Source organism: Mustela nivalis, assembly GCF_964662115.1.
Source record: "Mustela nivalis genome assembly, chromosome: 9".
Taxonomy (NCBI): Eukaryota; Metazoa; Chordata; class Mammalia; order Carnivora; family Mustelidae; genus Mustela; species Mustela nivalis.
This window is the reverse complement of record NC_139028.1, coordinates 20,618,231-20,634,663: the sequence shown is the minus strand read 5'-3', so window position 1 is coordinate 20,634,663 and position 16,433 is coordinate 20,618,231. Positions and strand designations below refer to the sequence as shown.

Below are 16,433 nucleotides of genomic sequence, written 5' to 3'. Positions count from 1 at the left end.
TTGCCTTGGACTTGACTTCCTCTGGCTCCACCTTCTTTCTTCTTTAGACTAACATTAAGGGCTTAAGTGCCCCTCAGTCCTGACATCATGGATAGGGATAATGCTTCTTTTACATGTGCCCAAGAAGAGCAGCAGTGACCGAAGAAAACATCAGCTAGAGGCAGGGAGACCCATAGCTTATTTTTGGCATTAACTAGTAATAGATCCAATAGAGCTTTAGAATCAAAGTCATCAGCTTGTCCACTCCTTCGCCTTGAAACTTCTGTTTCTTGCCCCCTAGAAAAAAACAATTCTGAACATTTCATGTGGTTTCATTTCTTCATCTTCTAGAGAATATGGTTCCCTTGGGACAACATCAGTTTTTCTTCTCTGATGACTGACTTACAATCTTGGGGCATGAGCCGTGGGGTAGTTTTGGAAATCCCTCATCCTCAAGTGGAAGGATCTGTTTGCCGTGACTTGGAAGCGAGGACCCAGGGGGCCGGTGAGGTCTAGAGACGCATGTGGAGACCTTCTGCATATCTGTCTCTCTTGGCTCATCTCTAGGAATAATCCTTAAGGCTCATCTCCTCTGCCTTGTACTTTAGACATTTGGAGGGACAAGAAGGATAAAATTAACAAGTGGGAAATGAATCCTTCTAGCGAATGGAATGAAGGAAGGAAAATAGATCTTCTTTGTGAGCTACATCTGTTTTTTCTCTTCTCTTAGTGGCTTACTCTTAGGTTCGAAGTTCAGCCACTTGAGTGGGAAGCCCGCTTTCGTTGGCCAGCTGGCCATGTTTCTTTCATCCAGCCAGGGGTCTGTTTGCCATGGAGCCCTTTTTGAGCTCTGGCACTGTTTCATTCTGAGTGCTTTGGATTAACTTCTAATGCTTCTTGCAGAGGAATATTCCTGTCTGTCTTTTTTACTATGAAATGTGCTCCTGCTTGTTGCAGGTACTTGGCAAATAGGTCCAAAAGACATACACTGGCCATGACCAACCCTACAGCTGAGATCCCACCGGACCTACAACGGCAGCTAGGACAGCAGCCTTTCCGTTCCCGGGTCTGGCCCCCTCACCTGGTACCTGATCAGCATCGGTGAGTAGCCACATGAGCTATGTGAGCTCCTTGAGGCTCATCGGGCAGACACCCTTCTTGCTAATCTTACAAGTGATGGCGACGAGCATCGAGGCTTTCGGTAGCATCCTGAGCTCACATCTTCTCAGCTCCTTGCACCAAGCAGGGCACAGGGCCGTGTGAGATTCTTCTTCCCCGTTACCTCGTAAACATGTTTGTGGTCTGCAGTTGGTTCTCGTGATTCCAGGAATTGACTGGTAGATGAACTTGAACTTGAAACCTGCGAGGAGGTGAAGTTCTCAGAGGACAGCTGGACATGGGAGGATTTGTAGCCTTATCGGTAGACTTGACTATTCGTAACCCATCACCTTCAAAAGAATGAGCATATCTTACCATGTTACCACTGAACGGTGAACTTGGACATGCAGGAAGGTACATCCCTTTGTGAATGGTAGAGCAGAGGTACAGCATTCTCTTGAGTGTGGTGCTTGAGAAGTCATTCTTGCAACGACACTCTGACTGCTGGAGTCTTTTACTAGGTCTCTCTTATATTTGTAATTCATCCTCTTGAAGAAATAACAAGCTTCACCTTCCTGGCTGAGACAGCTTCCTACAACTGAATCCAAGTAAGCCTGGAAGCTCAGGGGCGTGACACTTGGCGGGATTAAGAAGGTGATCACCTTCTGTGAATGACTCAGATCCTTAGCTGTATCCCCTCTAAAGCCATCCCCAAGCTCGTGGGCCACACGTTCCAGGGCACCACCAGCCGCTGAGCTTATTTCCTGTCAGTCATGCTGGGAGGACAATGAAAGCAGTCTTACTTGAGAAAAGCAGTCAGGTTCCGAGGAGATGAAGTTTATAAAGGTGTTGTCATGAAGTCTCACAACCAGCTCACACTAGCGAGCTCGACACAACGTTTTTATTGTGGTGAGTTACCCATCAGGCGTCCTTATAATCAGCAGAGGCCGTGGACTCTGCGCAGACGGAGACTGAACGAGTGCTCTGTTGGCACTCCGAGAGAAGGGAGATAAGCTATTAGAGACAACCTTGAATAACAGTCAGAATGGTCTGGTCGGAGGAGTGGGAATGACAGCTCTCCAACCAAAATGCTGGTGCAGAGAGGCAGTCGTTTCCTCAGGAAAATCTCTCAGGACCTAAAGGGTGAGGGCACTGCAAGAGAAGGGACTCGGAGTGATGGTTGGAGAGGTGCCTCCCGCCACACACCCTGCCCGTCATTGCTACCAACACCCCAGCGACAGTTTTCCATGATTTCTCAACAACTCTGAGCCCGCCACCGTTACCCAGCAGAACCTTTATTTCTTTTTGCTCCCTGTCTCTGTCTTCCCTGCCCCCACAGCCTGCCAGCTGCCACACCTTTGTCAGGGTCTGTCATTCAGCCCAAGCCCCTTGGGTATCCTCGTTTCATTGTACGTGTTCCTCAGGAGAGCCTCCTGTCGGGGACACCTGGAGATCGGCCCCTTTCCACAGTCCGCCTCTATCACGGGTCCTCTCCCCTGTCTTCATGTGTCTAGTGAGGACGGCCACGTCGGCCACAGCTCCCTGTGTGTGTGGTTGCCACCCTGCCTACCGTCACCGCCAAGGCCTTGCCTGCTGGAAATGTGTCTGCCGTCTGTGTTCGTGTGAACACTCGTGGTGGAGTGTTTCAAGGGTGTCCTGTGGCCAAGCCAGTTTGAACTGGAATGAGTGCTTGACAAGTGGCAGATTGTGCCAGGCGGGGCACTTATGCACGCTCAGCCTGTCTTGATGGGATTCCTGTAAAGACACGGCAACACCAGAGACTGAAGGTAATCTGCAGAGGACAAGCGCACCTTTGCAGGGCCAGAAAACCCTGGAAGTGGGTGGCCTAGACAGATGATTGAGTTCCTCTTATTTTCCGGAGGAAATGGTCCAAGAACAGCATATAGACATCTCCTCTTCTGGGGTATAATTCATGAAGTCCAGCATGGAGACAGAAGAGGGCTCTGATCACTCAGATCCTGGAAGTGTGTGATTTTAAAAGCTAAAAAAAAATGTAAAGCGTAATTTTTTATAAGGAAATGAATACAGGATGGATTTTATCTAGGTGGGGAACCAAGTTCCTGTTGGAGAAGTGTAGTAGGAACATCAGCCTGATATGGGGCTCTCCGGAGTTTGAATGTGATTGCAAAGAAAAATAAAACACAGTGGATCCTGTGAGTGCTTCCAAAACGAGCGGCGCCGTCGGAACTCTTCCTCCCAAGTTCCTGTGTCTGACTGGCCAGGTCCGGTGACTGCACAGCCCGAGCTTCTGGAGAAGTCACGAAGTACCCAGGCCTGGGCGAGCGGCTCTGAGTGGGGAGGGCGGGTTTTGTGCAGAGTGAACCCCTGCAGGAAACATTTTCTGAGTCCATCAGAAATGGGTTCATCGTCAGAAAATAGCGAAAGCATAGGAGTCAAATGTTAGGAGAAAATAATATTTCCTGGCTTTGGCTGCAGACCCCTGGAGTAGAAGCAGACATAGGAAGTACCGAGGAAGCACTCCTGAAGGCAATGATCCCTGTTTCTGGAGAGTGTCTGCCAAAACCATGCGTCTTCTGTGTCACACGCGTGTGTTTGTGCTCATTTCATCAGCGCACCACTGTGTCAGACTTCCTGTAGAGCCTGAACCCAAAGTCATCGTTAGCAAAGAGAGGGTAAAGGGCTTGCCCCCACGGCCACACCCCAGACCGCTCCGCACAGTCATCAGCGCCCCCCCCCCCATCTGCACTGTATTTGAACTCGCTTGTCCACCCGCTTCCTTACTCGCTCTGCTTCAGGTCCGAGGGAGTAGCTGGCAAGGGGGTGCATCATTTCACCCATAGTTCAGTGTGAGATCATCTCTGCCCTGGACATGAAACCCTGATCCTTTCCATCAGCTGCTGGAATGCTGCCTTGGCAGTCTTTTATCTGCTTACCTCAACCCATAAACATCTCTTTCTGATTAGGTAACAAGGAGAGGTGTTAGCTTCTAACTCCCTTGCTGTCTTAGGCATTCCTTATCCATAGCTCATTCTTCCCGTAAGATACTGGCTCTATTCGGACTGAGCGGTGGGATTTTGGCCCCACGATTCCTCTTTCGCTAGGAGGCCGGGGGGAGACGTGCTGCTCTGGGAAGTTAATTTTCACGGTGGCCGACTGTATTTGCGTTGGCCCCGTGCGCACGCTGGATCTTGAGGCCTGCATTCCTTAAGAGGGTGCCGTCTCCGTCTGGGGATCCGAAGTCCCCAAATCTTCCCGTTTACCTCCACCCTCCACTTTCTAGCCCAGAACATCTGACTTCCAAGCCAGGCGTTTGCCACAAAGCTGACCATAGTTTCCTTCTGGTCATTCGGAGAGCGCTGCTCAGTGAAACCGGTCAAACAGTGAATCTGAGGTTTCGAAAGGCACTAGACAGACATGAGTATGAAAGCCAGATCTCCTGTGCAGCTTGGCCCGAGGGCCACTGAGAAGCTCTGTTTCTGACCTAGTCTGTGTGTAAGAACTGGATGTATTTGATCCCAGCACCTCCCCAGGCGTGGAAAGTAAGCCCGCTAAGGTAAGTGGAAATAGAAGCCGTGCAGCTGGAGTTCTCGGAAGGGCAGCAGGCTAGGGCAACGGCCGGCCTCCGGAGACGGCCAGGAAATGGCCGAATGTGCCAGGCTGCGCGTGCAGCCCGCCATGTTTGCGTTCTTCTGGAACCGCAGTCCCTGGGTGATTTGGTCCAAGCCCCTGAGTCCTCGCCCCTAACCTTCTCTTCCCATATATTCAGCTCTACCTACAAGGACTCCAACACCCTGCACCTCCCCACGGAGCGTTTCTCCCCCGTGCGCCGGTTCTCAGACGGGGCTGCGAGCATCCAGGCCTTCAAAGCTCACCTGGAAAAGCTGGCCGACAGCAGCAGCATCAAGCAGCTGCAGCAGGTAATGGGAGAGGCGGCAGGCAGCTCTGCAGGAGCGTGGGAAGCACAGAGAAGTAGCGTGTGGAGGACGGGGGTGGCAAATATCTGCCTTGTCCGTGTCAAGGTTCCAATCCATGTAGCTTCCTAATGCTCCTTCCTTACTTCTTGGTATGTACGGCTTAACCCAGGCTCAAACATCCAGCCCCCCATGAAGGGCCCAGATTTCCCTCCTATCTCTGTGACTTTTAGGGAGGGATTTCTGAGCATGGGTTTCGGTGGGTAGCCCCCGGGAGGGCACTCCTAAGCAACCTTGGCATTCCTCGCATCATCTGCGGTGCTGGGCCCTGCTGGAGCCTGCTTGGCGTTGTGAACACCTGGAGTACTGTCCCCGGGCATGGAACTGTGCTCCCAGAGGAAGGACGGGTACCTCTGGGCTTCCATAAAGGGCCGGTTTCCTTTCTGCCTTCCTGAGGACCAGGCTTCCAGCGACAGGTGTTCTGTAGGCAGATTTCACAGCGGACACTTCCCCCTGGACCACGGGCCACCCTTTGATGTCTTCCATTCGTTCTCCCGGAATGTGAACGTACTGGGGACACAAATACCTACATACCTGGGTCGGTTGCTCATTAAGGACACTGCTCTTCTCTTGGGGCTCTTTCTGCCCCTGAGACCTTGGGGGCAGATCTGCATCTGCTGCCGAGGCCGCACGGGGAGGGCCTGGCTGCACCCCGCCTGCATCACCTGCTTTCCCTGCAGGAGTGTGAGCAGCTGCAGAAGATGTACGGGGGGCAGATGGATGAGAGAGCCCTGGAGAAGACCCAGCAGCAGCATGTGCTCTACCAGCAGGAGCAGCACCAGCAAATTCTCCAGCAGCACATCCAAGTAGGCCTTCACTCTTCGAGCTCCAGCTTGTTTGGAGTTTGCGCGCAGGCTCATTTGCCTGTGAATTTTGGAGGAGATCACGCAGAGCAGAGTGGAGTTATGTTTGTGGTTGACGTGCTTGAGGAAAGGTCATCAGACTTTTGGCCGAACCACAGAAGCATAAACCTCAGTTGCAGATAGTTCTTGCCGTTTCTTCCCTTCCTGAGAACAGCTCTGACGGATCTTCAAGCTGACAATTCTTTTTCTCCTTTTCCCCATATGTTTAGGATTCTATCTGTCCTCCTCAGCCTTCTCCACCTCTTCAGGCTGCGTGTGAAAATCAGCCAGCCCTCCTTACCCACCAGCTCCAGAGGTAATGAATCACTTGTCTCACACCTCAGCCGTTGTCTCCATAGTTGCCATCCTTGGCCTGCCTCTGATGGGAGAGAGTGACTGGCTTTAGCATTCATCCTGGAAGAATGTCTGTGAAAAGCAGAGAGATCGGGTTCAATGGTAGCTGTCTCCCTGAAATCCTGACTGTATACAGTCCCATGCCACTTCCTTTCCTTGGCCCCACAGACAGAGTAATCTGACAGGCATACAGGCCAAGTCCCAGGCCCACATGGCCTCTGCCTCTCTTTGTCTGGGAGGCCTGGCAAACTGAGCCATGGATAGGTCTTATGTCCCCTGGGGGTGGTGGGGGGCTGTATGTATGCTTCTCTAGCCTGGAGGCTTATTAAAACTTAAACCATTTCTGCATTTGTGTAGCTTATGGCTGAGAGTAAGGTCAAGGTTATACTGTCACCTCAGGAAATTTACATATTTATCTGGTTTTGTTGTTTTTTAAGGTTAAGGATTCAGCCTTCAAGTCCACCCCCCAACCACCCCAACAACCATCTCTTCAGACCACCCAGTAATAGTCCTCCCCCCATGAACAGTGCCATGATCCCGTCTCACGGTGAGTGCGGGGGTTGGTGTGGAGCCCTGCTAAGCCACCTGCAGAAAACGAGTCTAGTCATGAGCGCCACAGGCGCGCACTGGTAGCTAAGGGCACAGGCACTCGAGTCAGGCAGGCCTGGTTTGAAGCCTGGTACCAGTGACACCTTCACTGTGCAGCCTCAGGTAAGTGACTTACCTACCGTCCACGTGCCTTAGCCTCTTCCAATATAAAATAGGGATAATACTAGTATTTAATGGATGCGCGTATGAAAAGCACTTGGAACAGTCTCTGGCACGAGATAGTTCTCAATAAAGGTTAACTATCACAAGTATTTTCAAGAAATCCCCTTCCGACCCCACCAGATAAAAAAGCTACTACCAGAACGTCCCTCACTGTCTGGTTGCCTGCCCGTTGTACACGTGGGCTCCTCTTGTGCGAGGCTTGAGGAGGAGGTTTACGTGAGTGTACCCGCATTGTGTGGGTGGGTCTTCAGAGACCAGTGATCTGAGGATTGAGTACTCCCCAAATTGGTAACCTCTTAAGTAACGCCACACGCTCTAGATCCCTTGAAGGGTCTGGATTAGTCTAGGCCCTTGCTACTCGATGTGCAGTTCTGCCGGCCAATGGTATCAGCTGGAAAAGTAAAGTCTTGGGTCCCGCCCCAGACATGCTGAATCACGGTCTGCATTTCAGCAAGCTCCTGGGCCATTCATGTGCATTTGAGTCTGATAAGCTCTGCCCTAGATCAGAGCCACTCAAAGAATAATTCAGGACTGCCTCTCAGAGCCACTTACTGAAAACACAAATTCTTCGGGTCCCACCTGGACCCCTCCCAGAATTCAGTGGGTAGGACCCAGAAATCTGTGCTTCAGCAAGTTCTCCAGATGAGTCTCCCACACGCTGCAGTTTGCGAAGCGCTGATCTAGATGGTGTCAGTGTGAGTGTCCTTGCTGGCCCCTGCTTCTGGCCAGCAGGTGACCCGGGCATTCGGTCACGCAGAGGTTCCTCTCTCTCCAGGCGCTGCTTCGTCCCCCCAGTTTCCGGGCTTACCGTCCCGTGGTGCAGTCTACCAGCAGCAACCCGAGAACTGCTCTCCTCCTCCCAGCATGGCCCTAACCTGCCTGGGCCTCCAGCAGCCTCCCCAGTCACAGCAGGTGACCATCCAAGTACAGGAGCCCGTCGACATGCTCAGCAGCATGCCGGGGACAGCGGCAGGCTCAGCTGGGCGAGGCATCCCCATCAGCCCCAGCGCCGCTCAGACTCACATGCAGCACCGGGCCAGCCTGATGGCCACCTTCAGCTATGCGCACCGCCCCTTGTCCAAGCAGCTGAGCGCCGACAGCGCAGAGGCCCACAGGTAAGGCCATCGGTCCAGGTGATCCGGGCCGGGGGAAGCCCCTTAGCAGGGCGAGAGAGGAGAAGGGAAGGAGGGTGAGTCTGGCCGGGCTGTGCTCATCTCACCCTTTCTGACATTGGGGCAGTGGGTTTGGGATGAACTTAAAACCTGTTTATTGACCCAGTATCAAAGCGCCAATAATGGGACAGAGAAGGAAAATGACAGAGCTACCTTCCTATTTGTCTGCAAAGAACAACATGGCCTATTACTGGAGGAATTTCTAAAAATGCCAGTTCCCCTTGTCCATTTTTTTAGGATTCTTTCCCTCTCTGTCACTCTAAGAGCTTGGTGCTTCTTAGTAGCTCAGAGCTGCTGTAGACTAGGCCAAGTCACTCTCTTAAAGCTGGAGCTGTCCCCGGAGCTGTCCCCTTCATGGTGCCATGTGCACCCCATCTTCCCCGTCACACCCCATGTTCCTGTCCTTGGGGGTGGGGGGCTCCCTACCGAGGAAGAGGAGTAGCTGTTCCCCAGGGGAGTCAGGCGTACTTGTCACGCGGATGCCTGGTACTCACTCCCTTTTGTGTCTGCAGCTCGAACGTGAATCGGTTCTCCCCTGCTAACTACGACCAGGCGCACTTACACCCCCATCTGTTTTCGGACCCGTCCCGGGGTTCCCCCAGCAGCTACAGCCCTTCAACAGGAGTGGGGTTCCCTCCAACCCAAGCCCTGAAAGTCCCTCCACTTGACCAATTCCCCACCTTCCCTCCCAGCGCCCATCAGCAGCCAGCGCACTACACGGCGTCGGCCTTGCAGCAGGCCCTGCTGTCCCCCACACCGCCAGACTATACGAGACACCAGCAGGTGCCACACATCCTCCAGGGACTGCTCTCCCCCCGGCACTCGCTCAGTGGCCACTCGGACATCCGGCTGCCCCCAGCGGAGTTCGCACAGCTTGTGAAGAGGCAGCGGCAGCAGCAGCAGCAGCAGCAGCAGGACTACCACGACCTGTTCCGACACATGAACCAGGGGGACGCGGGGAGCCTGGCTCCCGGTCTCGGGGCACAGGCCATGGCAGAGCGCCAGGCTCTACCGTATCCAAATGCTGACTCGTATCACCACCACCACACCAGCCCCCAGCATCTCCTGCAGATCAGGGCCCAGGAATGCCTGTCTCAGGCGGCACCCCCCAGCCCGGCACACGGGTATGCCCAGCCGCCGGCCCTCCTGCGCTCGGAGAGCATGGAAGACGAGTGCTCCTGTGAGGTGGCCAAGGACGGCTTCCCGGACAGGAAGAGCTCACACACAGTGACCAAAGGTTGCCACGACAGCCCCCTGCTCTTGAGCACTGGTGGACCCGGGGACCCCGAGTCTTTACTGGGAACTGTGAGCCACGTGCAGGAGTTGGGGATGCCTCCCTACCGACATCAGCCGGCCGCCGTGTTCAGTAGGAATAAGGTGTCCAGCCGAGGTAAGAGCCCCCGAGGGGTGAGCGGCCCCGGGCCAGTCGGCCCGGATTCACTTAACTCGGGGACGGTGTCTTTTTCCAGCCAGTGCTCTGTGTTCCTAAGAGAAAAAGAATCCCTCCAAAGACTTGCAGGACCTCCTGGGGGAGAAGGGTGTAGGCAGTGGGCACCGGTCCGAAAGTGGTATGCTTTTGAAGTAAAAAGATAGCGGTAGGAAACTCGCGCTTACAGAATCCAGTTGGTAAAAAGAGTTCCTATTTCTCCTAAGTCGTACCATGGTTCCTTGGATTCCAGAATTCCCAGTCATCAAGATAGCCCACTTTAACTGCTGCAGTAGAACAGAATCAGCTAGTGCTAAGGAAATACGGCTTCGGGTGAATGAGGCAGGAACAAGAGTCAAAAAACCCCTCGGTTCTAGGCTCGCCTCTATCACAGACACCATAACCTCATCACTGAAACCCTCAGGTTCTTAGGTTTCTCCTCTGAAAAATGGGCAGGAGGAATGATGGTGCTTGGCAGAGTATTTAGGAAGAGAAGGATGTTCATAAGTGTGTTGCGTTGAGACATAATGCGTGTGTGCATGCACACATGAAGATGCCAGAAGCACTTGCTGCTCCACAAGGATGATGGAAAGGTGGGGTGTTGTTATTACTCTGCTCTTCTCATCGATTGGCTGAACACGGAATAGCTCAGCACCCTCAGATACCCGGTTTCTCCTGCGTCACTGTGTGCAACGCACAAGCCCATTCATCTCCATCCTGAAGGAGATCAGGGTTACCAGCAGTCAGAGTCTGAAAACCTTCTACTGTCATTCTGGCACTCGTCCAAGACAAAAGCTGCCCTGACATCCATCCCATTAGCGTAGATCGTGGAAAATGAGCTTATCCAGAGAATAAACCACCTTGAAACCTAGCATATCTTCCATCTTCCCCCTCCTTGGAGCTACCCGCATCTCCCGTCCTGTCCTTTAAGGTCTCCAGGTTTGCTTGGTCCTCACTGCCTTGCACACCCAGGAGGGCTTAGTCAGCATCTCCTGCAGGGAACGGAATAACTCCTGGGTTCAACTGCCACTTACTAGCTCTTGACCTTGGGGACAAATTACTTAATCTGTGCCTCATTTGTCTCATTGGTGACATGGAGACAGAAAGAGCTACTGCCTTATAGGGCTGCTATGAGAATGAAATGAATTTATATGTGAGTAGCAATGGGTGTCTGGCACATGGAAAGCCCTGTAGAGAGGTTAGCTAGTCTCCTCCTTTTCATACTGACCATAGTATGCTAATCTGGTGAAAGCTTTCCTTCACACAGGAAACTTTTCCATAGTATTCCTGATACCATCATCCTGCCTCTGCTAGGACACTCCCAGTGACAGAAAGCACCCAGACTGCTGAGGCAGTTTATTCTAGAAAGTTCTGATGAAGATCTTCCACAGGAGTTGACATTTGCTGACACTTCTATTGGTCCTGGACCATAATATGGACCCCCAAAAAAGTCTAATCCTTTTTTCCACCTGGTTATGATGGTTCTCCTTGGTTTCTTTTTTCCTCCCAAGCTGAAACATTGCCAGGTCTGTCAGCTGTTCCACACGTGACCTGGTTCTGAAATCTCCCACCATCCTATGTCCGTCTACAAATATTGCAGCCACCGGTGAACTCAGTACGTCTGACTGGTGCAGGCCTCTAGGCTGAATGGCACCCGTTTACTCAAAAGCCCAGGAGTTTTAACTGTTTCAGGGAAGCCCACGTCCCTCCCTATCCATGCATTACTAAGCACAGCCAGAAAGCACCGAGTCTTTTTCATAAACCGACTCAGCGCAAAGCTTTCTGTCCTGCTCTGCTCCATGGGACCTAATTTCCCAGCAACCCTCAGTTTTAACTTCCTCTTTAACTAAGCTACAGAGGAGGCATTTTCTTGCTTGAATACTGTCCATCTTGTCTCTTTCTAACATCTGTTCCTATTCTGTGACTCTTGAAGCCACATCTACAATTGTCTTTAATGAATAAAGCCGCAGGTTGATGACTGTGATTTTACAACCCGGTGTAGTGAGATAATGCAAGAGGGAAATGACTGGCCTCGGAGGGCCCCGTGCTGCTCAGGGGTTCTGGTCACCTACGGGTATGCACATCTGTGTGTTTAAAATGGCGTCTTACCCTGAGCTGTCCCATTGTCCTTACCTTAGACAACACGAGCTTCCGGTGACCGAGGGCCTGGCACATTGCCTCTCCTCCCTTTCCTCCTCTGTGTAACGAGGAGCATTAAGCTAAATGCCCCCTAAGAGAAGAAGGACGGAATTCCGTTCCACGCCCGCAGCTCTCAGCTCGGTTACTCCTTTCTCTCTCTCTCTGTGTGTGTGTGTATGGATGTTACAATCCTTTTTCCATTAGAAACCGTGGCTCCACCATCTTTCCCTGCTTTAACCTGACATGATTCTATTCTTTTTTTATTTTTTTTTATATTTTATTTATTTATTTGACAGACAGAGATCACAAGTAGGCAGAGAGGCAGGCAGAGAGAGAGGAGGAGGCAGGCTCCCTGCTGAGCAGAGAGCCCAATGCAGGGCTCAATCCCAGGACCCTGGGATCATGACCTGAGCCGAAGGCAGAGGCTTTAACCCACTGAGCCACCCAGGCGCCCCATGATTCTATTCTTTTAAAAACTTGAGAGCTCTTAGTGTTACCTTACCGAAGAACCACCGATAATTGGCTGTTGCTTCTGCCAACAAAGGTTCTAATGCTATGGCCCCCCACCCCCCGCCACACACACACACACACACACACACACACCCCTGCAGGCCAGCGGGGGAGGCTCATGCTTGTTTACCTCTTTGGACAGAAAGGAATGCCTGCTGTCCTTGAATGACTCTTCCATCTCTGTGTAGTGACACACGAGTCCCAAGACCCTTCCTCCCTGATTCCCATGACAGCAAATTCAGCAGTTTACTGAGTGACTAGGTTTCACAAGATGGTCTTGCAGGAGCTGTGGAGAGTGCAGGGATGGAAAGGTAAAGAACCCGTCTTTGGGGAGCTTACACCCTGCTGGCGGAAGGAAGACAAGCTCAGAGACCGCATTAGCCCCAAGCGCTGCAGAACGAACGCTGTAAGAGGTCTAATTGTAACGGAATAGAGCGAGCGAGAGCTTGCTGAAATTTCGCAAGGCTAGATGAGCAGGGGTCAGGGGTGATCATCTGCTATACTCCTATTTCCTTTCGTGGCCGCTTGCTACCAATCAGTTCGGGACCAGGCCCTGCCAAGGCGCCGAACACACCAGACGGAACACACACCCCAGAGGCCTGTCTCGAGCCTGGCCTTCCAGCACGGTCCATGCCCCATGCTGCCTGTGATCTCCCTTGTCTGCCACTCCAGAGTGAGGAAGAAGGCTTTTCTCCCTTCTGTGCTGTTAAGTGCACTTGATTTTTTTTACTCTCCAAATAAATAAGTACAATAGCATAATCAGTTTACACAGCGAGATCACAGCTGAACTTACAAAGAAAACCACATCGCCCTCCCCTCCCCGCCACCGAGCTTTGCCAGCTTCAGCAATATTTGTGGACTCGGGCCTCCCAGAGGGGTGAAACCGTGACAGGCTGGGAGTGTTCACCCCCAGAGCCTTTGAGAGGAATAGGCACACACTGCTCTCCTTTTCTCTTAGAGCCCAGTAAATGAGTAAGGGCGAGTCAACATTGACAGATTCAATAGAGAGTTGTGCAAGCCGCCCCCAGAGTCCCCAGGGCAGGGGGGCGGTGCGCACAGGGCCTCGTGTATGTGTCCCCCTGCGTGATCGCGTGGCCACCCCCGCACTCGCCCCGCTTGACTTTGGTCAGTACCCAAGGACGCTGCTCCCAGAGGGTCCTCTTTCCCGCATTATTTCTATCGCCTTCGGTGAGCCTGACCGTTGCTCCAGCTACTCTTGAGCCATAAGGGACCCCAGACTGGAGCCTGGATTTCCTGTCCCTCGGTCAGTAGGTTAGTCCCCTGTCCTGCACACCCCCCCAAATACACACACCCCTCCCGCAGGCCCACAGGTCTCTGTGGAGTGTCACAAAGGACTGGGGACTCAGGACTCCGCATTCTTCTTAAAAAGGATACTGGACTCGTATAATCCCTCCCAGTTCATTCGAGAGCTTTTCACCTGTGTTGTCTTCGGAGTGCGCCAGCAGCCCTCGTTTTACAGAAAGGGAAATCACTTAGTCACCGCTGGGGACAGAGCCGGACCCTTACTTCGAGTGTTTGGATTCCAGGGTCGTGCCTCCTCGCCTCCCACTCTGCCCCGCGCACCCATCTGCCCAGCCGCAGATGCCAGCCCTGCTGGCTCTTTGGCCTGCAGATTCCACAGAAACTGTGTCGCCTGACTCCTGTTAGTCTGCTGTGTTTTCATCTGGTTTTTAACTTACATCTGTCTCTTCTCAATCGGGGGAGAGTCAACCAACCTCCTAAACTGATCTCTGGAAGTTAAAGCGTCAGTGACTCCTTTGTTCCCATACATATGAGTGAATTGTCCCCACAATTCTGGAAGTAGGGTTTCCTTGTCTGTGTTTGTCCTCTGGGCCAGTACACCTTGTGCCCTCAGAACCAGCACCTCCGGAATGAATACGTAAGTGACCCCAGGCTTGGCTGAGCTCCCCCAGTGCACCAAGCTTGTGGGGACCTGTGGAGTGAGACCCAGGGAAGTCTCAGGGGGCTTGCCTGATGCCCCCCTCCTCAGGAGTCCTAGCGAAGCCAGGATTCAAGCCCACGCCTCCCTGACCCCAAAATTTGTGCCCCTGAGCTCTAGACTGGGGAGTCAGCAAGGCTCGCTGCACAGTTCCCCGCCATGGTGGCCCTTGTCAGGCGTGCTGGCCCCGGACACAAAGGCCAGGAAGAACACGGCCTCTCCAGTAGCAGGGCCCAGAGAAGGGCAGATGTTTGGGTTTGGAGAAACCCCAGTCTCAGGAATAAAAATAAGCTCAAAAAAAAAGGGAGGGAAAGGAGACTCTAAACTCTCAGGTGGGAAGGAGCTTGCTCTCGAGATCTGGAACGTGTACATTTTGTTAGCTTTGCTGTTGCCTCACGTTTGAGGCAGTCTTTCAACAGCGGGGGAGTGCGTGTCTTGGACGGAGCTGGGGTGCCGTGGATGAGCTTTGCAGCCAGCTCTGCAGCCAATGAGAAAGAACCCCAGGGAAGTGAGTGGATGGTGTGAGCGGTCAGGGAAGGAAGATAGGCATGAGGAAATCCCTCGAGAAAGCAAGCTGCCGCTGTTTGTGTTGCTTCCTGGCAAAGCCAACCACAGAGCCTGGGCCGCACCACTTCCTGCCTGTGACTTTCCTTAGTCCTGGGGTGAGCGCGAGAGCTGTGTCTGCCAAAAGGACTCGGGTGTGTGGCCAAGATGAGGACTGGCCCATGCAGTAAGGCCCGGCAGAGGCTCTCTCTCCTCTTCCCCTCTCTTCTGGCTTTTCAGTGTTCAGTAGCAAAAGAATTGGCTTCTTAACTTTCTTTGGCCTCTTTGCTCAGAGAACTTCCAAAAGATTTCTCATTTAACGTCACCTTTGGCCATTGGAAGCCTCCCTCCTGTCCTTTTACTCCAGAATATGCTGTGATACTGCTCCGGGCTTGACAGTTGGTTCCCCTCCTTGCCATCCTACCTCAGCCTCTGAGCCAGGCCTAACCTGGATTGTTTTAGGAAACCTTTTGAATATGGAGACCTGAAACCCTTGCCCAACACTCAACGCGGTGTATTTTACTTCCGTTATTCAAACAGATCTTTGGAATGGCACGGTTTGCATGAGGGCCATGTCTTCTACTGACAACTTTTTAAAAACCTGGTCTCGCTAAGGTAGAGTTCATCAGAAGATAAGGCAAGTGGTGGCCAAGGAGCTTCGACTGAAAAAAAATCAAGCTGACAAAACTATATGTTCAAGTGCCAGGCTCTTAAGGACCAGAGCCAAAAGTGCTACCAGGAGGATCCCGTCAACTTGGGTGTAGTCCTGGTGTTCTTCTTGACTACTCTTGGTCAAGAGGAAATATTCAACCCTCTCGAACTCTTATCTCCAAAATCCAGTCCATAGGGTACATGAGTCTGACAGTACTAACCCATATTAAGATAGCATTTATTAAAATCTATAAAGAGCTAAGGATTGCATACCTACTGGGTATAGGACACTGTTCTGGAATACTACTGAAGGCTCACAGACATGCATAAAATATAGTTCTTGTTCTCAGAGAAATACAGGTTAATATAAATAGCTAATGCAAATACACAGTTGAACATGGTGTCAGGAATAATGTTAGCATAATAACATTTTATAAAGTTTTCTGACATTTAAAGGAAGCCAGGATCTTTTTCTGTTTGCAAGGGAAAATTTCATCAAGATGTTAACATTTGAGATTGACCCAGAGAATAAGTTGATTTGGATTGGCTGGAATGGAAGGAGAAGTGCGCATTTCCAGGGAGAGGGCACAGGGAGGCTACCTGCATGGAATCGTGAGTGGGTAGAAAAGACTTAACATGCTCCCGTTTGACTGGAAGCCAGCACATGGGGGAGGGCAATGCGAGGTGCTTGCTAGAAAGTGGGCTGGGACAGCATTGCGAAAACGAGCTGTTTGGGCTACCCTGTGAAAAGGTGAACTTTTGTAGAGTGGCGATCCAGGGATGGTGAGGAGGGCTGGTCAGTAATTCAGCCAAGAGGAGGAAGCAGTGAGTCTGGAAAGGAGGGGGACTCAAGTGACCAACATGGCAGCAGTAGATTCTTTAGGCTTGAGGTGGTGTGGAACCGGGGGGAAGGAGTCAACAGGGGACCCCATGAGCTCACATCTGGAAGGTTAGGAAAACAGGCACCAAAACAAGATTTAACGTCTGAAAGAGGACCCGGGGTGGGAGGTGTTGATGTGTTTGGAGCTGGGCCTG

The 16,433-nt window shown here is 52.1% G+C and overlaps 1 protein-coding gene across 12 annotated transcripts in view; it reads left to right on the top strand.

Annotated features, from left to right (window-relative positions):
* SIK3 (SIK family kinase 3) overlaps positions 1-16,433 on the top strand; it is a 246,365-nt gene that overhangs the window by 224,102 nt on the left and 5,830 nt on the right. For 4 of the 12 annotated variants that reach the window (XM_082683452.1, XM_082683454.1, XM_082683453.1 and 1 more), the window contains exons 15-21: positions 937-1,080; positions 4,826-4,976; positions 5,711-5,836; positions 6,103-6,188; positions 6,664-6,773; positions 7,773-8,112; positions 8,682-9,559. In XM_082683452.1, the coding sequence (XP_082539578.1) occupies positions 937-1,080; positions 4,826-4,976; positions 5,711-5,836; positions 6,103-6,188; positions 6,664-6,773; positions 7,773-8,112; positions 8,682-9,559 (1,835 nt within the window). The remainder of the gene's footprint in view (positions 1-936; positions 1,081-4,825; positions 4,977-5,710; positions 5,837-6,102; positions 6,189-6,663; positions 6,774-7,772; positions 8,113-8,681; positions 9,560-16,433) is intronic. The other 8 variants (XM_082683457.1, XM_082683459.1, XM_082683458.1 and 5 more) reach the window with 3 other exon arrangements.